Source organism: Micropterus salmoides, unplaced genomic scaffold (assembly GCF_014851395.1).
Source record: "Micropterus salmoides isolate LMB-PRFRI ecotype aquatic unplaced genomic scaffold, ASM1485139v1 Ms_hic_scaffold_4, whole genome shotgun sequence".
NCBI classification, from domain to species: Eukaryota; Metazoa; Chordata; class Actinopteri; order Centrarchiformes; family Centrarchidae; genus Micropterus; species Micropterus salmoides.
Window position 1 is genome coordinate 18,582,902 of NW_024043372.1, and position 27,143 is coordinate 18,610,044.

At 40.7% G+C, this 27,143-nt stretch overlaps 2 protein-coding genes across 9 annotated transcripts; one reads left to right on the forward strand and one right to left on the reverse strand.

The window, feature by feature from the left end:
* Nucleotides 1-774: 774 nt before the first annotated feature.
* si:dkey-264d12.5 (coiled-coil domain-containing protein 30) lies at nucleotides 775-19,942 on the reverse strand. Of its 6 annotated transcripts, none has more exons than XM_038695783.1 (21): nucleotides 19,570-19,941; nucleotides 16,755-16,931; nucleotides 16,547-16,667; nucleotides 15,470-15,681; nucleotides 15,070-15,165; nucleotides 14,468-14,633; nucleotides 14,053-14,124; nucleotides 12,638-12,753; nucleotides 11,702-11,800; nucleotides 11,180-11,287; nucleotides 10,767-10,865; nucleotides 7,567-7,665; nucleotides 6,938-7,036; nucleotides 6,711-6,808; nucleotides 6,501-6,606; nucleotides 6,207-6,319; nucleotides 5,822-5,963; nucleotides 5,321-5,457; nucleotides 5,063-5,180; nucleotides 1,164-1,225; nucleotides 775-1,075 (listed from the first exon to the last, which is right to left on the reverse strand). In XM_038695783.1, the coding sequence occupies exons 1-21, from the start codon at nucleotides 19,582-19,584 to the stop codon at nucleotides 859-861; spliced, it is 2,472 nt and encodes an 823-aa protein (XP_038551711.1). In that variant the 5' UTR covers nucleotides 19,585-19,941; the 3' UTR covers nucleotides 775-858. The 6 variants fall into 6 exon arrangements, with proteins under 6 accessions (XP_038551711.1, XP_038551712.1, XP_038551713.1 ...); XM_038695786.1 differs by lacking the exon at nucleotides 775-1,075 and adding an exon at nucleotides 3,452-3,607 and having other exon boundaries at nucleotides 1,194-1,225; XM_038695784.1 differs by lacking the exon at nucleotides 15,070-15,165.
* On the forward strand, nucleotides 18,932-27,020 carry si:dkey-264d12.4 (epithelial membrane protein 3). 3 transcript variants are annotated; one of them, XM_038695794.1, is made up of 6 exons: nucleotides 18,932-19,044; nucleotides 21,569-21,653; nucleotides 25,435-25,546; nucleotides 25,780-25,882; nucleotides 26,065-26,205; nucleotides 26,521-27,020. In XM_038695794.1, exons 3-6 carry the CDS (start codon nucleotides 25,469-25,471, stop codon nucleotides 26,694-26,696), a joined length of 498 nt encoding a protein of 165 aa, XP_038551722.1. In that variant the 5' UTR covers nucleotides 18,932-19,044; nucleotides 21,569-21,653; nucleotides 25,435-25,468; the 3' UTR covers nucleotides 26,697-27,020. The 3 variants fall into 3 exon arrangements, with proteins under 3 accessions (XP_038551722.1, XP_038551723.1, XP_038551721.1); XM_038695795.1 differs by having other exon boundaries at nucleotides 25,467-25,546; XM_038695793.1 differs by having other exon boundaries at nucleotides 18,934-19,044; nucleotides 25,451-25,546.
* Nucleotides 27,021-27,143: the final 123 nt, after the last annotated feature.

A 27,143-nucleotide genomic window follows, 5' to 3' on the forward strand; every position in this document is an offset into this window, starting at 1 on the left:
CCAGGATATCGGGCACTCTTATAAAGCAACAACACTCAAGATGTTCCAGTGTGGTCAGTGTTTCTGATGCTGTTTATGTGAATATGGGGTAATTAGGCCCGACCTGTCGAGTAGTAGTAGATGGATATATGTTTGTGTATTGATAAAGATCATAATCTTGGTCTATTCTGACAAATGTCACCAAATGTTTAAATATTTTGTATGCAAGATAGTTTGGAATGGAGGTAAAGTGTGAAGCTGTCGTGCATTGCTTAGGTTTATGGACTTTTGTCGGAAACCACATCAGATGTAGCAACTGTCTATTCAGATGCCTTCGGGTATTGGTGTGTTAAATAGACCAAAAAGCCATAATAGAAGTATGTTTTCGTTAAAGCTGCAGAGCTCCCAATGTCAATTTAGAATCAACAGTTACTAGAGAAAATACTGCAGTTTCGCCATCAGAACCGGCTCCAGAGTGCTGAGTAAAGCAACTCATTTTAGTTTGTGCAACAGAAGAAGCCAAAACAAAGCATATAAACATAAACCTGGACTAGTTGTGTGTTCCTGAGGAAAAATTCAAGCAGTATAGATGTATTAGGTCAGATTTTAAGGCCTTAAGACATTTTTCCAGTCTGTATTTGGAATAGTTGTAAGATGAGTTTATTTTCAATATTCATATTCCAAATATTTTACAAGTGAGTAAAATATAAATGTTATGAGAAACTATTCTGGTAAGGTCCAGATAATTTGTCATGCTCGGTATGAACTTATGAAAGAGAAAGCCAGAAAAATGGATATTTTTTGTTTTGTTTATTAATTTAATTTACTTACAAATAAAATATTTTCTGCACAGTATATTCATGCTGCAGATAGATAATCTCAACAACACGTACTGTCTGAGCTGCTGAGGGCAGCCGGGGGAGCCGAGTGGTCTGAGCGGTTCTGAGCAGAGGTCAGATTCAGGTAGCCAATCTCTGCTGACTGAGATAGGGGCCCAGAGATGCAACAGTGAGGGGAAGAAGTAACTTCTGGCTGCTTGCTTTGAGTATTGTCCAATAAGCTCTGAATTTCACATGGCTCAGGCATCATCTTCACACTAGGGATGCAATCAAAGTTCATAGACATTTAATGATGTTTTAAGCCACCAAACAGGTTTTCTTAAATTCTGAATCAAAATCACTTACCTTGATGTTTGCGCAAGGAGAGATGTAAAAACATGCGTAGGATTAGATATTTTTTTCAGTTCCTAATACAACAAAACAAAAAAATGTTAAATTAATATATAATTTATTTTAAAAATGGGTATTTCTCTGTCTTGCGTCCCTGTATGCAGGATAAGCAGTTGACGATGGATGGATGGATGGATGGATGGATGGATAGTATTTCTCTGTGTGTTTAATAAAGGTGGTGGCGTGGCTCTAGGAACACTAACGTCTGTCGGTCAATATTTGCCACTTTGGTCAAGAGTCACGTAACTCAACTGTTGGATGGATTGCCATTTAATTTTGCTACACACATTTACTGTATGTTCCCCTCTGGATGAATTGTAATCACTTTGATCCCTTAACTTTTCTTCCAGCTTACAAACATTCACAACATCCATTAACAATTATTGCACCTCCTGCGATTTGAAAATTGCAGTAGTGGGAGTAGTAGGCCATATTGCGATTTCGATAAGATTTTGATTTATTATTCAGCCCTACCTACAGGCTGAAATAAATTGGTGAACATGGTAAATATTATACCTGCTAAACATCAGCATCTTAGCATTATCATTGTGAGTATGTTAGCATAGCATGCTGACATTAGCATTCAGCTCAAAGCACTGCTATACCTAAGCTAGCCTCCAGCATGGCTACGAACTGTCCTTCGTGTTCATGTCAAATAAATATTAAAGGACAACAGTGGTTTTGCTTTAAAAAAAATACGGACAATTTAGTCGTCACTACCAAGTTCTACACCATTGGCGTGTCTGTCATGTTATGTTCCACTATCCAAACAGAGAAGCAAGGGGCGGCGCGTAGAAACCAATAAGATCCGGTTGCACCAATATTATAGAGAGCCTAAGTCCGTCCCCTTCCGGTGGACCACCATGGGACCTTACTTTGGAAAAATATTGTACGGTAGTCAATGGCGAGGGACAACAAATATTTTGATCCCGTTTGAAATGTGCCCTGAATTACACATATGATGTTTGTCAATTTAAAAGATAAATTTCAAAGTCAAGAAAGTTGCTGTTTGATGTAAAACTGTTGAGATATAAGACTTTGAAAATATAGCTGCATTACCGGAGGCTGCAGTTCAGGACCCCCGCAGTACTGGGACCACAGTTCTAGGACAGTAGTTCTTTTGCGACAGTGCCATCAAGTGGATTTGTGGTGGTAATGCACAGCAACACAACGGAGGTTAACCCTGTCTGCTAGCACTGCAAGGTTTAACTGGTCGACATTTTATATAAAGTCTATGGTCGACATGCATACAATCAATAACTTAGGTTTAGGCACACACCCTGTGATGGTTAGGTTAAGGGTAATTGGCTTCAGGGTGCTGTCAAGACTAACACAGCTAGCTAGCTAGCTAGCTGGCAGTATAAAATAAGAGTCCCACAAATGCAGTTCCAGTCCTAGGATTGTGGTCCTGAAACTGCAGTCTCCAGTACTGCAGCTACAGCACCACGCCCCCTTGTATATGATATGTATATGATTGGCTGTGAGGTACTGTCGGTACCCGATGTGTGCCGGCTGCCCGATCCTGAACATGTGCATACATGGGTTTTACAGATGGACTATTAACAATACAGGGAACAAGCATTAGCATAAAGACTAAAATTAAAGTGTCAGTTGTTCAATTACTTCTTATTTCTACAAGCTAAGAGTTGAAAGAGAAAGTATGATATAAGCAATTCAAATACATAACTGACATGAAAAAATATAAATATTAGAAATATTTATATTTACCCTGTCACAAAGGTCTGGAAACATTTTTAAACTTAAACTCCTATCTTCATTAGTAAAAATGAGGACAAATTGGTATGCATGTTTCCACACCAGTAACAGGAACCTTCATATTAAGCCTACTACACACTACACGATTTTAATCCCGATTTTAACAGTATTAACATTGTCATTGTATGTTTACATTGTAAGCACTATGGATGTACAATAAGAGAATAAGAGTTCTAATAATACATCCATAGCAAGCAGGCACTAATAGAGAACTGTCTTCTTTGCATGTTTTGGCAGACTGCAATATTAAATGCCTTTTCTTTTGAACTTTGACCTAGATCCAATAGCGATGTCACAGTCATCCATTTGCCCATTGTGGGTTTACGGATTTAACTGGAGGCTCACATTGCACCCCCTCACGCCACGCCCCTAGGTCTATAGGCTGTAGCATTATGTAGAAACAGCTGATTGCGTCTCTCCATCTTTCTCGTTAAATTTGACGAGTTACCAGAAAACATGGCTCCTACCGTTTACAATCACCAGTAATAAATTTCCTCTCTCATTCCACGCTGCGTCATCTTTAGGCCGGTTTCCATATTTCCATGTCTGGAAGTTGGCAACCCTAAGCATGGCTGTAGACTCTTAGACTCCTTAATCCATCCAACAATTTTGTTTATTGGTGTCTGAGAGTGAAAGTAGGTCCTTCATTACCAAACACCAAGTTAATAAATTGAGTCATTAGCAGACTGTGAGTTAAACATTAAACTGTTGGTTACTTTAAAATAAAACTTCATCCTGGTGTTCAAAGGTTATACGTTAATATTTCATCTATTAACTTAGTGTCAACATTAACTTAGTGCATGAATCGTTAGGCAGAGAAAAGCTGTTGCTTTCAAACATTGTCCAAATCCAGTGATTTCATGGTACCTTAGAAAAGTATTTTTAGTTATTTTAAAATACAAAATACATGGCATGGCTGCTGTATTTTAGAGTTTATTTTGAAACACTTAAAATAAGGGTATTTGGTATCTTATTTTAAAATACATTTTGATGTATCTTTGCCCATCCTTACCTACAGACTTTAGCTGTGTGCATAGTTAGAAAGGCAGTGGATATAAAGTAACTTTACAATGGCCGAACTACAACAATAACAACAGCAGCAACTCCAGGGACCTGTTTCAGAAAGCAGGCTTAACAAACTCTGAGTTAATCCCTGAGCTCTGGGTTGATTGAACCTGAGGTGGGAAACTTTGAGCCTTCAATACTCTGAGTATGTTGAGCCTGATGGATGCGCGTGCGTGGGGATGAAAAAAGTCATCAATGGAGCTCCAATACTACGATTCACCATGGCAACGGGTAAATAAAGTCAGATACTCCATTTTAATAATGAAAACCTCACTTAAAACTACATTTAAGCCAATTTGCTTCAGTTGCACCACAGTCATCCTCACCCGAAATATTCACATTATCTATAGCATGATAACTTTGATAGGAATGTTCCAATCAATGCGACCATATGAATACAATATGAGAGATTACTGTTCATTCATCAATTTTATAGGTTGCATTTTATAGGTTGCATTACATTACTGCAGTGATTACTGCAGTAATGTAGCCCACAGTAGCCTAAGTGTTTTCAGTGCAACTGTCAGTGTTATACCTAAAGACGGACTTTATTCTGTGCTGAGGATAAATCCACGATATGCGGAGATCTGTCCTTACATCGATGACAGCTTGATCATAAAAGCAGTCATGTTCAAGATCATGTTTGGATGAAAAAAAAATAGCCTATCCAAACGGGATTTTAAAGTTTTTAAAGATGTAAATGCGTTCAGATATGTGCTTTGATATCGACAGTATGAACAAGGAAATGAAACGGTGTCAGACAGCTGCCTCAGGCTTTGCAGGAGCGAAGGAGAGAGAAACTGATGGTTTTTGTGTGCCTCCCAAGGACATAAGGTTCACAGAATCAGTTGCCGGAGTTACTGATCTAGAGTTTATCTGATCTTGCTCTCTGAAATAGAAAACCCAGAGTTTCCCTCATCTCGGGCTTAACAGACTCAGAATTTTCACTAATCCCGCTTTCTGAAACGGGGCCCAGATCAGAAACACAATATCCAAAGATGAATGCCCGGTACCTCAGCAAAGTGAAGTGACTGCATGTTTTGCAGGCTTTGTTCCGGGACAGCTATCCGATTGGACATGTGGAGTATTTTGTTTCTTAGTTCCTTGTTTTCCGTCTCTAGAAAATCCACCCTTGACATCAAAACAAACACCTCTTTATTGTCAGTAAACACACATACAAGTATAGCCCTAGAGTTACTTTGGCTATTTAAATATTTACATAATGTGTAAATAATTTCACCATGCAGTTAAGATTTAACAAAGTTCAATACCTGCATTTGGACAAAGAAGCTGAAATATGACTGTCTTTCTTGTTGTGCTCCTCCTCATTTAGCTGTTGTAGTAGTCTTCTCCTCTCGGCAAGTAGATTGTCATTTTCTATAGTTATACTTATGGTAAGCTCTTTTTCCTGGGAAAGAAAAACAATTTGACTTCCTAAATTCATCATCCATTTTTATCTAACCTAATTTATGTAATAACAGTCAATAGAGGGAGACTTATCGATACAGGAATTACACACTGCCTATGACTCAGCATCTCCATTGCTTACTTATACTGTGGACGAAAATAGTGGTAATGCTTTTCTTCACTGAGAAAACAGATATTATTATTATTTTTTTTTTTTATATATCAGCACAAGTAGGAATAAATATTGATATTGATTGATATCCAATTAAGTTTAAAACAAATAATGCTAAATTTAATTTTAAGCAAGATATACCTCAAACACCCTGGTTTATTTTGTGGAAAGTAGGACAAAGCTGCAGATTTACCTTTGATAATGAATGGGAACACAAGGACAGTTCTCGCTCTAGATTTTTTATCTTCTCATCACGCCATGTTGTTTCGTCATCACATTTTTGTTTGGCTCGACACAGTTTTGACTTATGTTTTTCCTTCCTCTCATGGTATTTACTGTAAGAAGATGGACAAAAATAACACACTTTATATAACCAATCCAGGATAGAAAATTATTGTACACCATAAATTAATATTATACTATAAAGGGTCATATGTAAGGTGGAACAGTTGGTGTTCATTTATACATAAAACATGTATTGGCTAAGAATAAAAAAATGTCTCATCAAACTTTATATTGTGTTTCTATAGTTTGGGAGAGACGTTTTTCAGCTGACAGCAACATTATGGGCCTGTTACCTCCGCTCTTTGTCAAGGCATATAAGGGTTTCACATATCTCCTTCTTAAGCGTCTTGAGCTCGTCTTGGGTGGCCACCAGAGTTTTTACTGCTTCTTGATAATCAGGACCTTGCTGAGGTGAAAGGTAAAAGCATCCGCAGTGACAATAATGAATGGCTTTGTTTTCTCCCAGCTTAACACATGGGCGGCGACAGTTCCTGCCATAATGTACTGGTCAACAGTCGTAGTTGTAGCCCTGATGAGTTACCAGTTTTTCCAGTATATTTGAAAATTAAAGAATTTTAGAAGTTTACCTTACACAGCGTGTTTTCCTTGTTCTGCAGCAGCTGTAGTTGTGTCTGTAGCTCTTCATCCTCTGTTTCAAGGAGTTGTGAATCTGCCTGTTTTTGCTTCCTCGGCCTTCAAACACACACAGAAACCTCATCTATGTGCTGCTGCAACATACAGAGTTGGCATGCACATACAGTAGCTGCTGGATGGTGTGAGGAGGCGGAATATCCTACTTTTGATCCTGAAGATTGTTTTCTTTGCTGCAGATGGTAGCTATAAGGTCATCCAGGTTATTATGAGAATGCTCCAGCTGCTGCTTAAGGGAATGTATCTGAAAGGATAAGAAAAAGTTTAGACCTCATGTGATTAGAAACAAAGGCCATTGTAGTGCATTTCTCTTTAAAAAATCTGAGTATATTTTAATAAATTAACTAATATTTTCATATATTGAATGGCTCACTTCTGACTCCTTCTCCAAAAGTGATCTTGACTGAGCTCTGAGTTTATTTTGTAAAGCTCTGCAGATCTCATTGTTCTGGATCAACTCAGTTGCTTGGAACTGGAAATACAAGAGCAACATTCAGTCATGTATCCACAAATCAGGCAGGCAAGTTCAGGCAGGCAACAAAGTCAATCCCAGCACATCAGCCGATCGCAGCCTTCTTAAAGGCAGTCACGTCAGCTGATTCCTCTCATAGCATTCATTGGCACAATCCATGTAAGATGCCTTATTTAGGCTGCTATAGCCTGCCTTCCCTTGCTGCTTCCTCTGTAAGCAGCTTGTAACCCGCCCTCACCCAATCTCCTCCTTTCAGGCCGTGTCTGATTAATCATGTCATTCTGTATTGATGTCTGCTCTGCTTTGTTCACTGAGGGGTCTTTGCTGCTGATCTCTGCCTCGACACCGTGTTTGACAAGAATAAGATTCTTGAAAAGACTGGGTCAGTAATACAATCCTACTCAGTAAAAACAAACTGTGTTGAACCTATGCCGTTTGATCTAAAATTCAGTTCTGCTCTGTTTGGATGGCAGTTAAAGCAGGTGTCATCTTCTCATGTAATGATGAAGGATTTGTACAGTGAGACTTACTTTATCTAACTCATCCGCTTGGTTGGCCTGCTCGGCACGCTGCTGCAGCTCCTGCAGGGCTGACTCCAGCTCCTCTACCTTCCTCTTTAGGGACACAACCTGAGAAACATTACACACAGATCAATGTAGTGGGGATGGGAGTTTCTATGCTGAATAATAACACAGGCAACAAAGCTTCTAATATTTGCAATAATTGCAAATAAATCACCTATTGGAAGTGTTGGTGCCTATATTATTATCAAGTGTAAAAACTCCCTAAACACGACTGAACTCAAACTGAAATAATTCAGTATTGTCTCAAGATTTGTACACACACATTTTTAATATACACACAGTACAGAAAAAATATCCCTGCCTCATTTAAAGTAAAAGATACTGAATGATTCTACATTTCCAAAAAACAGATACAAAAACTTTATCACTATGTTAGCCACAATTGCAAAAAAATCATGCAAATAGGATCGTAAAGGCCTATCATAAAAGCAGCTTATGTTTACAGAATCCATATGTATCTCCTTGAATTAATTATTGCAGATACATCCCATATTATGATACTTAGCCTATTATTAGTCCCATACGCACCAGCACGTACCTTGAGATCCTCGGGCAGAGGTCTGTTGTCTGTTCCAGAGTCTCGACTGAAAACTAAAGGGGACAAAGCGTTTGCTGTCAGGGCCCCGAGGCTCTGGAACAGCCTGCCCGAGGAAATCAGGTCGGCTGAGTCAGTGAACTCTTTTAAGTCCCTTCTTAAAACATACTTTTATAGGAGAGCCTTTCCAGATCTTATTTGACTTTATTTTATCCCTTTTATTTTATTGTATTTTACTAATTTTATATTTATCTGTATTTTAGTCTTTTCAATGTTTTCATGCTTTTATCTTGTATTGTTTTTGTATTATTGTCTCTTGGGTATTATTTTCTTTACACTTGTTAAAGCACTTTGTAACTTGTTTTTGATTGAAAGATTATTATTATTATTATTATATATTATTATATAATGTATGTAGTTGGTATAGTGAGCTGTTTCTTATATTGTCTCTTTCATTTTGATAGTCATTCTTCTATTTTCTATATTCATACTAATAATCAAGATCAAGCAAACTTTTTTGCATTCCACTCCATGGGAGGTTTCTGTCCTTGCTGAGGTTGTCTTAGGACACCTGCGTTACCGTTTGACAGATGTACCACGCCAGTCAAACTTCCCGCCTTCTGTTCTTGACTGTTGCAGTATTTTGTCTTTCTTTTTATCTTAATATTTTATATTAATATGTTAATGTATGTACCAAATACCAAGTACAAATTGTCAAACAGTTAAACAAGTACTTGGTAATAAAACATATTCTGATAAATATGAAATAATAATAAATAAGTACTATTTTTAATGACACATACTCTGGTAGCTTCCTGTGATTGGTTTGAATCGTGTTCACCAGAAATGAACTGCCACTTGACAGCAGTCCAAGACCACCCCTTCAAGGAGGACCAGACAGCACGTTTGGTCCACACCAGAGTTTGAGTCCAGCGTTCACAGCAACCCAAACGAACAGCGTCAAAGGGGTTAAACGCTCCAGGATCCAGATCAACCGGACTAAACAAAGTCAGTGTGAACCCGCCCTTAGACTCTATAAAGCATCTGGTCTTTGGAGTTCCAAAAAGTGCATGATACTGTATACCCATCCCAATATTTAAAAACAATACGTGTCTTTTCTCCAAGCAATTTCACTGTACGCCTGGCCCACAAATCCTGCAGGATACAGTGTTTAATCAGGGCTTTTCTATTATTTAAACTGGCTCACTGACATTTCTGACAAATTATTGCTAGCTTAAACAGACATACAAAGGCAAAGTTGATCTCTTATCTGGAACATAACCTGGAGAAGGTTCTCCATGAAAACACCACCTACTGACCAATCAGCTCTCTTGTAAAATCACCATCTGTATGAAATCTACACACTGTTCCAGAGACTTTTTTATGGGCTGATTTCATGTTTACTGCAGTGATACAGAGAAACTCTTGTAGGCTATAGTCATATCATCCAATCAGCTCTGTTGTAAAATGACATCACCATCTGTATGAAATCTACACACTGTTCCACAGACATTTTTATGGGCTACTTGAAATGTGTTAATTAATTTTTTATTTGATCCCAGTCCGTTTCACACAGCCTGTCGCAGCAGTTAAAATAAAAGGGTTTCATTTTTCTTATGTGAGGCTGAATATTATGAGCAGTTTGGTAGGGATATCGAAATTTTTAATTTAAACGTAGGCTATTTATTTTAGGTTAGTAGCAATCTAAAAGGCTATCACAGAGACTGGTCATGTTCTGCCCCACCTTTTGCCATGTGGGCACAGGGTGAGGTGAGTTTTCAGTGGCCTAAATGTTGAGATTCAGTCTTTCAACAACTATTTGTGTACATTTTATGGCATGAATGGATTTTTTGTTTCACTGCTTTATGACGTTAATTTAGAACAATGTTTGGAAAACTTGAGTGTGTTAAATAAATTTATCTCATTTCATTACACTTCATTAAAGTGTGGTGGAACGACCACTTATTTAGTGCGCTGGTTTTAATGTGGAAACGCAGACACACAGGCGAGCTGAATAAGGCTGATATTTTCATACAGCTCATAAGAACACATCAAATCAACGCATTATTATTATAGACTACGCCTGTTCATTTAGGCATTCACATTGTCTGCAATGTTCTCCCTGCATGTGTCAGCTGCAGCTGAGTTACTTAGACCATGTCGTATTTCTGTAGTGTTACAGTTTGCTCTTCGTTTGTAAAATATGACGCTCTGACGCCAGGGGACTTATTCATGTTTGTGATTGTTCATCTGCTGCTAACACCACCTCTTTTATGTGAACGCGCTCACGGCTGGATTTGGAAACCCTGGGTTGACTTACCGAGTTGATAACCAGCTTCGTAGTACCACTTATTCAGACCGCGATTGCTGGGGTTAGGTAAGCCAGATAACTAAAATATATCCTGGGTATGTTGAACACGCTTCATGGTACAGGCCCATATCACCTGTAAGACTCAACTGTTTTGGCAATAAACCTCAACTACTCACCAGTTTCATCTCCGTGTCTGTGTCTTTGGGTCCACAACCTCTGTTTCAGCCAGGTGGCTGAACGTAACAAAACCATCCATAATAACTTGTATTAGTTAGGCTGTTGCTATTTTTATGCACTCACAGTCTGCTCCTTTTCCACAAGGCATGTTGTCTGAGCAGTGAATTTCTCCTGTAAAGTTCTGCAGGTGTGTCTGCTCTGTGCCAGCTCTGCTGCTTGAGACTAAAAAAAAAAAAGAAGGAACAAGTACGTACTTTTTTAACCCACATGCACACGAATGTATTGGGTGTGTCATTTGGAACTATTTCAAGATCAAGAGGTTTCTATTGGTGATTTAGTAGAAATGATCAATCTTTCCAACCAGTCTCCACTGTGTCCACCACGTGTCTCCTCCATTAAATTGCCATCTCTGCTGTTAAATCCATGCTGATAATGGCGATAATGATAGCGATCTGTAGTTAAATGACTGACTGTGGGAGGGGCAGACTGTTTCAGTGTCAGATGTAATGCTCAGCGATCTGCGCAGTGGGACTTACTTGAGCTAACTCATTAGCCTGGTTGGCCTGAACTTGCACAGTGAGGAGCTGCTGCTCAGCCTGCTGCTGTAGCTCCTGCAGGGCCGACTTCAGTTGCTCCGACTCCCTCTGCAGCGATATAATATAATAATATATAATATATAATATATAAATAATTTATGGGACATCTTAGTACAAATAAGTTTAATAAAAAAGTATTGTTGGCCTGTAAAATTTGCATTTGTTCATAACAGCTACCTATTGCTAGATTAGACTAGTTTAGATTATAAACACAACCATTTACCATTTTGTATTTGTTTATTATTATTATTTAAAAAGGCTTTCAGTCTGGGCAATGAGATTCTTCTCTCTTGTGCTTACATGATAATTCAGGAATTCTTTGATTTAATGTGATTTAATTTAGGATTTGACAGGCTGTACTGTAGCTCTTGAACACTGGGCTACTATTTTGAATGACAGAGTGTACACATCTAAAAGAGCAATATATTTTCACAGTTAATGAGTTTGAGCAGTGAGGCTTACTTCAGCCAGCTCCGTGATCTGGTTGGCCTGGACCTGAACAGTTAGGAGCTGCTGTTGGGCTGACTCCAGTCGCTTCACCTTCTCCTGCAGAGACACCACCTAAGACAAACACACATGCAACACAGTGGCGCTGCAAATCATTTTCATCACTGATAATCTTTTCTTGATTTATAAATTAATAATTTGGTCAATAACATATCATAAAGTAGTGAAAAATGCCCATTAAAATTTCCCATCGTACAGGTAGACCTATTTAAATATATTGTTTTGTCCAGCCATCAGTTTTAAACACAAAGATATTCAGTTTACTATAAATAAGACTTATTCTGTTATTCAAACTCTTGTCACAGCCAGTGCTGCGGCTCTGGACTTGCTCCTTGTTTATGCCATGTTTCCCCTCCCTTGTAGTCGGTCTGTGTGTGCATGTGTCTGTTATGGGCATGAATAGCACCAGACAGAGTGAAACTACACTATAGTATATACTCCAGGCTTCCTGTGATTTGTGGCCAGATTATGCTAAACCTTTTGTGGTAGAGTACCTCAGGCATTTTATTGTCTCCAGAGTCCCTAATTACTCTAGTTTTTGATGATTATTTACATTTTGAAAATTACCTGTTATTTTTCTCCTGTGCTTCAAGATTCCTGTGCTCTGCGAATTCACATCCAGGACCAACAGACATTACTTCTCGGAACCAGACCTCGCCATTGCTTACCTGCCAGCCCCTTTCTTACACCTGCCTCACCTGCCTTCACTACCACTGCTAACTTTTTACTACGTCTCCTGTGTTCTGTCTGCTCTTGGGTCTGGCTAACAACAAAACCTAAAAACTCTGAAAGTCTTTGCAAAAAATTAATGTTAGTATTATGTCACCATTAATTTCTGGTCCTATGAGGAGTGTTTACAGTTAAAATACCTTATTCCAGCAGGTATCTTACCGTCTGCTGCAGAGAGCTTTTCTCAGCATCCAGGGAGCGTACCCTGCTCCTCAAGGCTCTGATCTCAAAGTCCAGACGATCGTTCAACTCTTTGGCCTTTCTTAGTTCCACCATTTCTTTTGAAGTAAAGTCAGATAATGCACTCATCAGGTTATCAGACAACTTGCTGAAGTTCAAACCAAGCATCAGAAAGGGGATTTAAGTGACTTTGAACGTGGCATGGTTGTGGGTTCCAGACTGGCTGGTCTGAGTATTTCAGAAACTGTTGATCTACTGGGAATTTCATGCACAACCATCTCTAGGGTTTACAGAGAATGGTCCAAAAAAGAGAAAATATCCAGTGAGCGGAAGTTGTGTAGACGAAAATGCCTTGTTGATGTCAGGGTTCAGAGGAGAATGGGCAGACTCTTTTGAGATGACAGAAAGGCAACAGTAACTCAAATAACCACTTGTTACAACCAAGGTATGCAGAATACCATCTCTCAACGTACAACATGTCGAACCAAGCATGGATCCATCCTGCCTCGTATCAACAGTTCAGGCTGGTGGTGGTGGTGTGATGGTGTGGGGGATGTTTTCTTGGCACTTTGGGCCCCTTAGTACCAATTGAGCATCGTTAAAACGCGACACCCTACCTGAGTATTGTTGCTGACCATGTCCATCCCTGTATGACCACAGTGTACCCATCTTCTGATGGCTACTTCCAGCAGGATATTGCACCATGTCACAAAGCGCAAAATCATCTCAAACTGGTTAATTGAACATGACAATGAGTTCACTGTACTCCAATGGCCTGCACAGTCACCAGATCTTAATCCAATGGAGCTCATTTGTAAAGTGGTGGAACAGGAGATTCGCGTCATGGATGTACAGCCGACAAGTCTGCAGCAACTGTGTGATGCTATTATGTCAATATGGACCAAAGTCTCTGAGGAATGTCTCCAATACCTCGTTGAAAGTATGCCACAAAGAATTAAGGTAGCTCTGAAATCTAAAGGGTGTCCAACCCAGTACTAGAAAGGTGTACCTAATAAAGTGGCCAGTGAGTGTAAATATATATTTAAAAAGAATACGAACAAACAAACAAATGTGAGGGTCGGATCTAGGGCAGTGGTGTGGCTCAGTTTGTGGCACCTTAGCTTCTCTTTTGGTGTGAACCTCACCAAGCCTCAAGGCCCATATGTTCATGTGAGTTTCTTCCTGCAGGTTCGGTAGCATGCAAATTGTAAATTGTCTTAAGGTTTTTAATTTGTCTATGAATGTGTTTGTTTAGGTGTGTAATAGACTTTGACTTTAAGGTGTCCCTTGCCTCTCACACAGTGCATGCTGGAATAATCTCAAGAGAAAAAAGAAAGAACCTAAGCTGTGGGGAATTGTAATAGCTTCATGAATACACATGACAAAATAATTCTCACCGTATTTCTTCAGTTTTTCTACTTCCTGTCTGAGTTGCTCTACCTCCTGCTGTGCTGCCTCCAGCTCAGGCTCTAAAAAAAATAATAGATGTTAGAATAAACACAGATGTTTTCACAGTACTCTTCACAAAGTTGCTGGTAGAGTCTCATTTTCAATTTAGAGCAGTGGAAGCTGGTAAAAACTTCCGAGTATGTTTGGATATTGTATGATGGTAAAATAACTTCTGAAAGCTAGTGATATACAATATTTTTTGAGGATTTTACAGAAATTTTTTGATGTTTTCTTTTCTAGCAGAGGCGACCGCCTTGATTTAATGATACATGAAAAAAGAGGAAGCACTGAGATAGTGGTGAAAGCTTGCTACAGTATTATTGCCATGAAATCTCTTTGATAATGCTAATAAATATCTCTCACCATAGGCTCTTTGGGTCAAATGAGCAGACTCCAGCTCATCAGTCAAACGCCGGATCTCGTTGTGGGCCATGGCTAGCCGACGGGAGCCCTCCTCCAGGTCCCGCTCCAGCCGGGAACATTTCCTCTCCACACTGCTTGCTTGGCCAGCCAAATGCCTGGCCTCAGCCTAAAGAGAGAGGAAAAGAGCAACTGAAGTGACTGCGTTACTGTGAAAAGAACCGGTGAAAACAAACAAGAATGTTAAATAAATGCATGCAAGAAGAGACGAGGGACCTTGAGAAGTGCACTGGATCAAGATGCACCAGTGGTGTAGTATCTTGAAATTCTTCTGCCATGCAAAGTTCCCTAGCTTGTACCGATAACAGAGCTTAATAACGCTGGAATAAAAAAAAGAGCTTGCAGTTATGGTGGATGCTACTGAATAGTTTTGAATGGAAAACATGCACAAAGATCCTCACATTCAAACATGCACTGTGAGACAACACAGCACAAAATGAAGTCAGTGTGGCTGATTGCGTCTGATTTTCCTACTGACCTGAGTGCAGTTTTTATTGTTTGTTAGTATGGGATGAAGTAACATTACAGTATATGAAAGGACATACAGGAATAAACGTATGTTTGCTCTGTGAAGCTTTGTGGAGTCCAAATAGTCTCTTCCATGGGGTCTGGCCATGACATGGTGCCCCCTTGTGGTAAGGCTGGGGAACATCATTAAATCAAGAATCAGAATAAGCTGTTTGAACAGAAACATCACACATGAGGGATCACATGCTTTAAAAGGGTAAACTTAAAACTTCTCTGTGGTGTTGGCTTTCTTTTCTCATATGAAGGAAACTACTTGCTTGTGCACATTCCTGAGTGCTGAGAGTTTTTCAAATTAAATGATAAACAATAACCTGTCTCTCACTTTTACACCAACTGTCTTTACTGTTAATGCTCAAATAAAGATGAAAATGACAGAAACTAAAGCACTGATTAAACCTAGCATGTTTGTCCTCTAACCTGGTGTGCATTGGTGTTCGGCGCTTGGGTTACAGTCCCCAGCGGGCTTGCCGTGTTTCCATCACCCGTCAGGTTGTCGGGAACCTCACTCGTCTCGAGTAAGGATGCTCTCTCCACCAGGAGGTAGGCCACCTGCTCGCTGGGGCTGCTGTGAATCAACTCTGTGAGACCCTGCTGGTACAGCATTTTAGCCACCTCGCTTATCTGGGCATCTATCACAACGGAGAATGGTGAAAGATTTATAATGCTTTATAATCTGAAAGTCTGTGGACTAAGGGTGTCTGAGGTCTTGTCCCAAGAAAGCAGTCAGTTTAAGTGAGCTTTGCCTGTAGAAGTACCACTACCCCGAGATAGCGCCGTTCGTCTTATCCACTGTGTGGGAGACAGCCCTGGGTGGTTCCATAGAAAAGGAAGCGGCTCTGCGCTGCTCTTTAACAGCAGCAAGTAAGTTAAACGGACATTTGACAAACCACCCAGTTAGTCTTCTCTTGTGAAACTGAAACATTTAGTTTAAAAACATAAATAAATCATAAATTTCACCTTTGTGTCGCATGTCGAAGTTTCTTTTCGAATGTGGAATGGAGTCATTGTTACCCCTCGTGGCTGGGGGTGCTGGGGAAATGCTTGATTTATTTTATTTGAAGTATTTTACATGACACTTTCCGGTTTTACATGAGAAAAGACATAGGTTTGACGTACATTCCTCCATTACAAACTGGTTGGTTTGTCAAATGTACTTCTGGTTAACCAACCCACCTCTGTTAAAGAGCAGCGTGCAGTTGCTCAGCTTTTCTATGGAACCAGTGGATGAGTTTTAATTTGCATGTTGTAAATTGTCCAACAGGGCAGGACAGCTAACATGGCTTGTTACTGAAAGAAATTGTAAATGATAATGTGAAAAGCAAAAAGTAGGAAGCCTTGAGTGCCTGAGAAAAAAGTACTATTTTCTCAAAATCTGTGCTGTAAATCTATTATAACACATAACAATTCTCAAAGACTAAAAGACATCTTCATAGTGAAGAAGAAGATCTTGCTGCTGGATTATTTGTAGGTAGTGTACAGGTAAAAATGTCCAACCCTGAAGGGATATTAGGCGTCGCAGCTGGTCCTTGAGCTGATCATTTTCGTCTTGTATCTCCTGAGCCAAAACATCTTTGTGTTGTGTAAAGACTCGGATCTGCTCCAAGGACTTGCGTACCTTACAAACAGACAGAAAGCCAAAGTCTTAGATGCTAATAGACACAGAACACATGATGTCACAGGTAATTCGGCAGAGATAACATACTTCCGCCATCTCTGCTAAGTGTTGTGAACGCTGGGTGTCCAGGTCCCACGTCATACTGCTCAGACGGTTTCTTGTGTGCTGGAGGCTGCACCATAGCAAACACAGCTGAGCATCCTGAGGCGAGTCAGGAGCAAGTCCCTCTTCACTAAACCATGCAGTGATCTGCTCCAGCGCCTCCTAGAGACAGTATGGGCAACATGTGAAAATGGTCACTGACAAACCAACATATCTCACGGTTTAAAAGGGATTTTTGTCTCACACTACCTCCATTGTTGAAGAACAAATTGAACAACTTTCCACTTAAATCTCTAATGTGGCATTATTATTATTATTATTAATATGACATTTTACCTGTGTGGACAGGATATCATTATTAAAAGATGATTTATTTTTAGGATAAGATCAAGTTGATCACAAACCTTCCTTTTTTTCTGGCAATGATAATATTTATTGCTGAATGCCCTGCAAATGTGAACCAGAGTGGGATAACTGACACTTCTCTTGGCTGTGTCTAAAGTTGTTTGCCCATTTTGGGGAACAGCTGTTTCTTTCTGTGGAGACAGCTGGCACCGCCCTTATGTTTCTGTTGAACTGCTTCTTCCTTGTGTATCTGAAGTGGTCTAATATGAACTGAATGGACGACGCCGAAGTTAGCTTCCGATTCGCAGCTTCTGATTTGGCAGTTAAGGGGAAGGTTAAGGGGAACTTAAGTGAAAGTTAACTTGAGCGACTGATTCTCCATTTGTTGCATCTCTTACTGCTGTGAAAGCTGTTAGGCATTTAAGGCAAAGCCTTAACGCTGTCTGAATCACCTTTCTAGACTTGAAAAAAAACTTTATTTTATTTGTGAAAATGAAAAACAGAGCGATTTATCTGCTTTTTTCCCTTGTGGACCATATTAGACCAGGTCCAGATCAATAACCACTACACCTAGAGCTCTGTTTTAAAGAAACCTTAGCCTGTGTGGGACAATTTAGTCCAGATTTGAGAGCTCTAGGTGTAGTGGTCTTTGATCTGGACCTGGTCCAATGTGGTCTACATGTGGGAAAAAATTTGAAAATCGCTTTGTCATTTTCACAAATGGGGGAGACCAGGTATGGTTGTAACAGTTTTTGCTTCAGTAACTATAACTCACTGAATTTTGTTAGCTAGAGTTCTCAAATTTTTATAGAGAAGAATATCACAGACCTCGTGAGTTGATGTCGAATGCAATGTGTTCCCTTGTTACAACCTACGCCAATAGTGGGGTAGGTTGTAACAATCAAAAATAGATGCCACACTATATGATATGCTTCCAAAACAGGTAGTTATATAAAAGAACAATGTTTCTCTCTTGCTGTAACAGCCTCTGTCTGATGACTCACACATGTACAGTATGTGTATGTAAATTTATCTACAGAATAAACTTACTAAAAAGTATACTTAATAAATACTACTACAATGTAATTAATTTAAGAACATCTCTGCACATCTTTAGAGTCATAGTCAGTGCTTGAAGTGCACTGCACTTCTATATTTTACTCTTTGGCGTACCGGGACTTTTTTTGCGCACAGGCACTTCTCACAAGCTGCCCATACACTTTTCTACCCTCTCCACCAGTGGAGACCGAGTATGGAAAAGGTCGAGTGACGATACACACGCCAACATGTGTACAACAGGTGAGGACTGGTCACAGTGCTGACAAATTAATGCTGGTAACCCTGGAGTGCAGGTTTGGTGGGCCCAGACTGCATAGGGCAATCTGGAAAATAATAAAATCAAGAAAGTACCTAGTTTTATGTATCATGGATGGTTGTAACACTTTTTAAAGAAGTGTTACAACCCACCCCACCCCTGTCAGCCAATGTTTAGCTACCTGTATTACCTAGTGGTTTGAAATTAGAAAGGAGAAAATGCATCACATGTGGCCTAAGAAACTATATTTCAATCTAATATAAATCAAACAATTCTTTCTGCAATAGTATGGATATTAAACAAAAAATAGTCTTGGTCAAAAAATGTACTTTCTTACCTCAAAATCAGTTTCCAGACTTGATAACCACTATGCCTGATCGGGGGTGAAGCAGTTAAATACTGAAATGATCACCTAACTCCTATCTTATCTCTATTTGGTGGAATTGGTGTTGTTACAACTCTCCCCATGTTACAACCATACCTGGTCTCCCCTAAAATAGAGTTTTTTCAAATCTAAAAAAGTGTTTCAGACAGCGTTAAGGCTTTGCCTAAAATGCCTAACAGCTTTCACAGCAGTAAGAGGAGCAAAAAACGGAGAATCAGTCGCTCATCAGTGTAAGTTAACTTTCACTTAAGTTGCCGAATCGTAAGCTAACTTCAGCGTCGTCTATAACGAATTACGTTAACTGAAAAAACACAATATTAACTGACCACACTTTTAAATCAACCCACAGGGATTTATTTTAAAGTCTAGTGAAGATCCAAACGTTTCCGAAGATGCAAAGGATGAATTCAATAGGAAATGTGAATTAAATGATGCACAAGGCATCTACATCGTTTCCTTTTGATGGATTGGTGCAGACACAAATAAACAACAAGAAAAGAAGAGAATTCAATCAGTCCAAAGCTGGTACCGTAACAAGCTGAGGATGCTGTGTGATATAGTGTGGATTAGGATGATTTTTTCAACCTTGAAGTTAATGAAGAAACTGCATGTTCACCAAATGACAATTCCATTATTTGCAGCGGTGAAGTAGATCAAACTTTCCGTCTTAGGTTTTAGCTAGCTGTTAAGTAACTTAGCCTGAAGTAAACGAGAAAAATAGAGGGCTAGAATGTGTCCATTAACGTTAACATTACCTCTGACTGATCCATTTGTCCTGTGGTGATAAACAGCTTTACTCCGTGGTTTACGCTCACATTTTTGGACTTCACTTTTGTCGTTTTCCGAAACTCAACTCTCACTGTCGTTGAGAACGTAGCCTCGCGTTCCAAAACACCGCGACGTAAACACGCGAGTCGGCCGTTGTTGTTTTTCCGTCGTTCAAAGGTTATAACTTATTTTTTAACGGTGCGTAACAAACATTAAAGCAGGCGCTCAACTCCCCATAAACTCTGGACCATATATACTCGATATCCACTCGCCATAAGGCTGCAGGAACGTAACGTTAGAGCAAATATCACTGCCCGTCCGGTGGTGCGAGCTTCTGCGCACTGTGATGTTCGTGGGTTGTCCACGGATCCTTGAAGGGGTCTTATGGGACTCTTAACAGTGTGAATAGTTTAAATCCACTGGTAAACATCAGTAAAATGGAAAACTTTGGAAAAGAATCCATTTCATATTTGATTATGGCATTTTGTGTAATCTGTTCCTCTAATCTGTAGAGTAAAATGATGGGATAGCTCTACTACAGGCAGTGATGGAATTTAACTAACTTCTTTTACTCAAGTCCTATTAGGAAAAAAATTAGGTACTCATTACTTTACTTGAGTACTTCCATTTCTACTTTATACCTCTACTCCCCTAAAATTGAGAAACTTGACTTGACAGTTACTTTAAAAATTAAGATTTTACATACAAATACATACTTGTGATAAGCTTACAGTATTCTTGTTATAAATTAAACTACCCAACATATATATATATATATATATATATATATATATATATATATATATATATATATATATATATATATAACTAGTTAATATTAGCACCACTTTAATTGACTACAGGAGTAAAATGCTGCTTACACAGTGAGGCTATGCAACATTCATAATAATCCACAATATGATTTATAATAGTCACAGTAGCCATTTTTTCCTGCATTCAGTACTTTTACTTTTGATACTTAGAGCACATTTTGCTAATAATACTTACATTTACTCGTGTAAAAGTTTTAATGCTGGACTTTTATTTGGAGTGTTTTATAGTCTGGTATTGCTGTGAAGTATCTGAATACTTCCTCTATAACTGATTATTGATTAATTAACAAGCTATTCATAATTTTGTATAGGCAATCATTGTTTCTGCAGCTGCTAGTAACTAAAATCATTATGAGATGCAAATAATAATAATAAGTGCAATCAACATAATGAACAAACAGCATTAAAATATACCCAGCTGAGAGATTTTAATTACGTAAGTTGAATCGACTTTTGCACAACACAACTTCTGCTTGATGCTTACATACTGCTTATTGTTTATGATTTGGGATGTGTGTTGCATATTTATGTTTTTCTTGTATTACATTATTATGTAATTATTAGTATTATAATAAAGAAAAATATATTTACTATATATAAATATATTTTACTGTAGCCAGTCAGAACCAGTGAAACCAAATTTCAGGATGAAATTTAGGACTGAACACTTTATTATGTGTCTTGGGTGGTCTGAGAGTTCCTGCACATTTACAGTGAAAAGTGGGAAGTAACCAGCCCTTATTTCCTGCCTTTCAATCACCTCACTCTGGAAATACTGTGGAGGTCTTCATGCCAAGCTGTGCAACTAGATGAACAGCATGAGTCCATGTGCAGCACTAAAGTGTGGCTTTAATAATACAAATACAATTGAAACAAGAGAAATGTGTGTCAAATGTGTGATTCTTTCTATCCTTCAGTAGAGACTGAATTATATTTTCTTCCAGATCGCAATGCAGTTTGGATGTCTGCCGTACAGCTTTTGTGTAAATGCTCTTTGTTTATGCCAGTCTAGAGGAATGTTATTTTTGGTGTTGAGTTGGTCCAGACCACAAATTTGAGGGGGTGTGGGGTGGGGGGGGATTTAGAGGAAATGGGTGTTGTGAACTCCTCCTATATCTAACTCCACATTCCTCTTTTATACACTCTCTCCAAGTTTTTAGGTTAAAACCAGAGCAGAAGGAGGAAAGCAGCAACTGGGATAAAGACGATCAAAGACAATCACTCAAAAAAGCTGAAGGGTAAGAACTTCCTCAAAGCATCTTGGTTATGTTGGATTAAGCAGAAACAATAGATCGGATTTTCTGTTATTTTCTTGCATGGCAGTGTAGTATGATGCAACTATTGGCTTATGAGATTTAGGTCACACCCAAATGTGATAAAATGCGAACAAGAGTCCTTAATGGTATTGTTTGAACATTTATGAAGATGTTTTTCTTTCCTTCTACTGTGATTTGCTCACAATTTCTGTGGTCTTTCCCTCTGTGTGTGCCAGGTGCCTAACTGCTATGTAAACCAGATGTAGTAGTATGTAATCAAACACATGCCTCTCTGAATTGTCCACAATCTAATGGCAACAGGGATTTCCCTCTATGGGCAGAATTGGGTGGGAGAGACAAACATGTGCAAGGCGTGGAACAAGCTTTTCCTAAATGTCTGAGTGCACTCTATAGTTGAGGGTTGGTAATTTAGGTAAATTGAAAGTCTCCATCTAGCACTAAAAATTATTCATTAATTTGTGAACCCAGGCAGCGGGCTCTCTTTTTGGCCACAGAAACAAACAAACGTATCAGACTCACAGTTTTAATATTTTAGACTCAACTTTTGATTAGAAAAATGTTGCATTAAATTTGCGAATTCTAATTTAGCTACCTATAGAAAAAGAACACACAACACAAAATTCGTGTTTTTTTTCAATACAGTATTCATGTTTTATAAATTATATCTTTACTTATTTTAACAGCTATATTTAAGGAAATGAAACCAAAAAGGTCTTACTTAATAATGTGACTTCTCCTTTTTACTTGTGTCCTCACAAAAGTTTCTTATGGAAAAAATCACTACACGGATTTAAATAAAATCAATGAGTCATTCATCACATCATCTTATTCAGACATTTCACTTTAAATGCCTTTTGAAAATATCTGTGGATCAATGGGGAAATGTTTGAAAAGATTACATTTGTAGGTTTTTCTTCTTGAACCACACACGTAATGCCAGATTGTCTGTCTTAATACTGTAGGTATAACATTTGTACCCATATTCATGAAAAGTACACAACATCAGACCGTTGGTAGAGAGGTTTTCAGAGTAAAAGTTTGTTTACAACAGTTACAGGGAGGTGATGTTCTGATGTACTCCTCAGAGAAATACCCCCTCTGTCTGGCATGGGCAGAGATTGCCAGTGCAGATGTGGAGATGTATGATGAAAGTGCTCAGAGTTTCCTCGAGAGGCATACAGAGAGTTCCCCTTCCAGGGGACTTGAACTGCGTCGGTGACGACACTATGGGAACGCCTCTGGGCGTGGCAGGGCTGAAATCATGAATGAAACTACTCCAATCCTATTGGCGTTGCTAGAACGGTAGCGTGTGACGGCGTAACTGGAGGCGTATATAAGTACGCCAGCACACCGGACACATTAGCTTTTTTCTAGTCAGCAGGCACTCTGACATGTTTGAGACTACGAAAGAAGTACTATCACGAGAGGAAATTTCTTTCCTGGAAGGAAGTCTGACAGAGGAGATGGCTGGTGAACAGTTCAGGCAGTGTGTTTCCCATGCCCACATCACGGCTGGGGACACTCATGCCCTGTGTGTGGCTTGTCTGGGGATGCCGCATGCCCAGGCAGCTTTCGAGGGGGCTGCTTGCGGCCATTGCGAGGCCCTGCCCCTGAGGGTGCTGAGGTCCCGTGCGGCTCTCTTTTCCGAAGACGGCCGGATGCGCTCTCCACGTGGCTCGGGCCCTGCGGTCGGTGAGGCGGCGCGGCGGCTTCGGTCATGGGGCTCCCAGTGCGACATCTCCGAGGGCATCGGGACTGCCGAGGCTTTTTCCCATTCCTCGTCTGCTGGCTCCGACTCCTCTCTTCCCCGTTCGGGAGCCCGCTTCTCGGCTTCTCCCGCTCGAGGTATGAGTCTGGAGAGGCTGGCACGGTCTGATTCTGACGAGTTAGACGTGCTGATGACGTCATGGCCGACGTCATCAGTCTGCGCCCAGCTATGAACTAAAGGCTGGCCGGCAGTGAACTAAATCCTGCGCACGGTAGTGGATTGCTGCAGTTCCGGGGTACCGCAGCGTACCAGTATCGGGTTCTTCCGTTCGGCCTAGCACTCTCCCCTCGCACGTAAACCAAGTGTATGGATGTAGCTCTGGCCTCGATGAGGCTCCAGGGCATCCGCATATTGAACTACATCGACGACTGGCTCATTCTGGCCCAGTCTCGAGAGTTAGCTGTTCGGCATCGAGATGTCGTCCTCGCCCACATTCAGCGTTTGGGGCTGCGGTTCAACGCGAAGAAGAGCGTGCTGACGCCCGCCCAACGGACTACGTTCCTAGAGGTGGTGTGGGACTCAACGACTATGTTTTGCGTCTCGAGAGATTACGCACTGTCCGCTGTGGTTCCCCCTCTCGCCCCCTCCCGCACCCCCCCTCCGAGAGGGGGTGCCATGGTGCAGACATGGCCAAGGCTGCGTCTGTATGCTTTTCCCCCAGTCGCTCTGCTCCTGGAGGTTCTGGAGCAGAGCGACTGGGGGTACTGGGGGTCCAGAAGCTCCGTACTTGTAGCCCCGTTTTGGGCGGCCTGGGTGTGGTCCCTCTGAGGAGAGACCTGCTCTCCCAGGCGGGAGGCCGGGTCTTTCACCCGCGCCCCGCCCTGTAGCAGCTGTGGGTCTGGCCCCTGAGGGGACCAGTTCCTGGAGGGTCAGAGCCATCCTGCACCCCTGTCCGGGCTATGTCCCTAAGGTTCCGTCCAGTTTGGCAGGGTCCACGGTGCTGCAGGTGTTTCATCATGTGACGGATGATTCGGAGGACGGGAGACTTCATCTGCTCTGCCCTGTCAGAGCGCTGAGTATTTACACTGAGGTCTTCCCGGTGGAAGAAAGCAGACCAGTTGCTGGTGTGTTTCGGGTCCCCCAAGGCTGGGCTCCCCGCTTCCAAACACACGATCAGCAACTGGATCGTTCAGACTATTCCCTGGCCTATCAGGTGCGCGGGTTACCTTCACCTATGGCCGTAAGGGCGCACTCTACTCGAGGCATGGCAGACTCCAGGGCCCTCCTTGCAGGGGCTTCGCTCCAGGATATGTGTGAGGCAGTTGGCTGGGCCACTCCTCACACTTTCATCCGGTTTACAGTCTGGACCTTCCTTCTGCACCCGGCACCCGTGCACTCTCCTCTTAGTCGTGCCTACGGGTTACTGCACGCTGGGGGGCAGGCGGAGGCTTCGGCGTGGTATAGTGGGTATTCTCGTTCCCATAGTGTCGTCACCGACACAGTTCGAGTTCCCTTGAAGGGGAACGTCTTGGGTTACGTATGTAACCCTTATTCCCCAAGAAGCAGAACGAGACACTGCGTCTGTCCGCCACACCACGCCCCGCCTGGAGTGCCTTGCTTCATAGCAAAGAGCTAATGTGTCCGGTGTGCCGGCGTGCTTATATACACCTCCAGTTACGCCGTCACATGCTACCGTTCTAGCAACGCCAATAGGATTGGAGTAGTTTCATTCATGATTTCAGCCCTGCCACACCCAGAGGCGTTCCCATAGTGTCGTCACCGACGCAGTGTCTCGTTCCCCTTCTCGGGGAACAAGGGTTACATATGTAACCCGAGACGTTCCCTGCCTCAAGGAAAACTGCTGGCCATTTGAAACTACATGGGCAGAAGGGACAATGCTTAGCAGTGGCAAATGGTGGTGTTTCTTTGACTGCAGAGCTGTTTGGTTCCATGTGGAACCACCAATCTTACTGTAGATTCATTTTAAAGGCTGCTCTTGTAAAAACATCAGCCTATAATTATATAACATCACAGGATTGTTTGATATCAGACTCATCTCCAAGCAGCCATGGTCTTCCTGCTCATATCCCTAACCGTGCTGCATCTGCTCACCTTGACCATGCTCTTCATCGCCACCCTGGAGAAGGTGAGACACGTGTCAATTGATTTTAATTTATGTTGTCTCTCATCTTTCCGTATGTTTCTGTTAATACACGCTTGAGGTTAATAAAAGCAAATACAAAAATGCTGCACATCAACATTCTACCTGTGGTTTTGGGCACTGTGGTGGAAATCTGATCCATCAGTAATTATAAATCTGACCTCATTTACGCCGAATGCCAAAGTGAGAAAAAAAAAAATGTTTCTTTCTTTCTGCAGTCCTGGTGGGTATGGACTGATACCGAAATCACAGACCTCTGGTATAACTGCTTCCATGATAATGCCACGAACACCTGGTTGTGTGCAGCTACGAATGAGAGCGGTACATTTTCAAGTATTTTTCTGCGTGCTTACCTGCATACATGTGTTTAAGCTGGTTTGTTTATTCGCTGGCCATATCTAGTTTGCATATCTGCCTTATTGGATATTTCGTAACTGCCTGAAGCTTTGAGTTTTGTTTGTATCAGTCAGTGGTTTACAGTCATTCTCTTCCCGCTTTCCCAGACTGGCTGCAGTCTGTCCAGGCCCTCATGGTCCTCTCTGTGGTCTTCTCCTCCATCTCCTTCCTCATTTTTCTGGGCCAGCTGCTCACCTTATCCAAAGGAGGACTCTTCTACTTCACAGGCCTCTGTCAGGCCTTTGCAGGTGTTTGAAGGCTTATTCTAATAGCTACATAAGATATAAACCTAACAGCAATTTCTAATGACAGTGACAAATGTCTAACATTTCAAAATTTTTGAATGCAGTTTATGAATATTTGTTTTATAATTGGAGGAAGTAGTAACAATAAATGTATCAGACTAACAGTGAACCACAGTACTGCAGACATGTCCCCTCATGTAGGTGAAAATGGATTCTATAGTTTATTTTCAGTCAAATGTATATATACATACCATGAAATTGTATGAATGTGATGACATGAGAGAATTTGAATTGAAACGTTATGTGTTGCTCTTGCAGGTTTCACAGTCTTTGCTGCTTGCCTCATCTTCACCTTCCACAGAAAGGAGATCTTAAATGACTCCAGAGATCTGAGCAAAGGACGCTTTGGCTACTGTTTCATCCTGGCATGGCTGTGTATCCCTCTCCTCCTGGTCAGTGGAGTCCTATATGTCCACCTGCGCAAGAAGCAGTGAGCCAAAACCCCCCCGAAAGGCTGTAAGCACACATGAGGAAATAAGATGACTGAGAAAGAAAAGATAAAAATCTGTTTTATTTATAACTCATGATCTATCCTGAGACACATTGTTATCACTCAAGACCAGATCAAGGAAACTAAAAATCATTTAACGCTGTAAGATAAAAAGCTCATTATGAATGTGTTACATGAAGGATTCTGACAGGTATCTGTATTAGGTAATGAATTCCTAACTTGTTGTGCTTAATACATGATTTTTGTATGTATATATATTTGTGTTTACTGATTAAAAAACAATAAACGGATTGTTGTCACTTTGTAAGAAATCTTCCCATTTGTTAGTTTCACCGAATGGCTAACACTTGTTTTGTTCTGTATGAAGTGCTTTATATGTAGCACAGTGGGTGCAATCCCCTGACATAACACTATGGATGGGAAAGGGTGC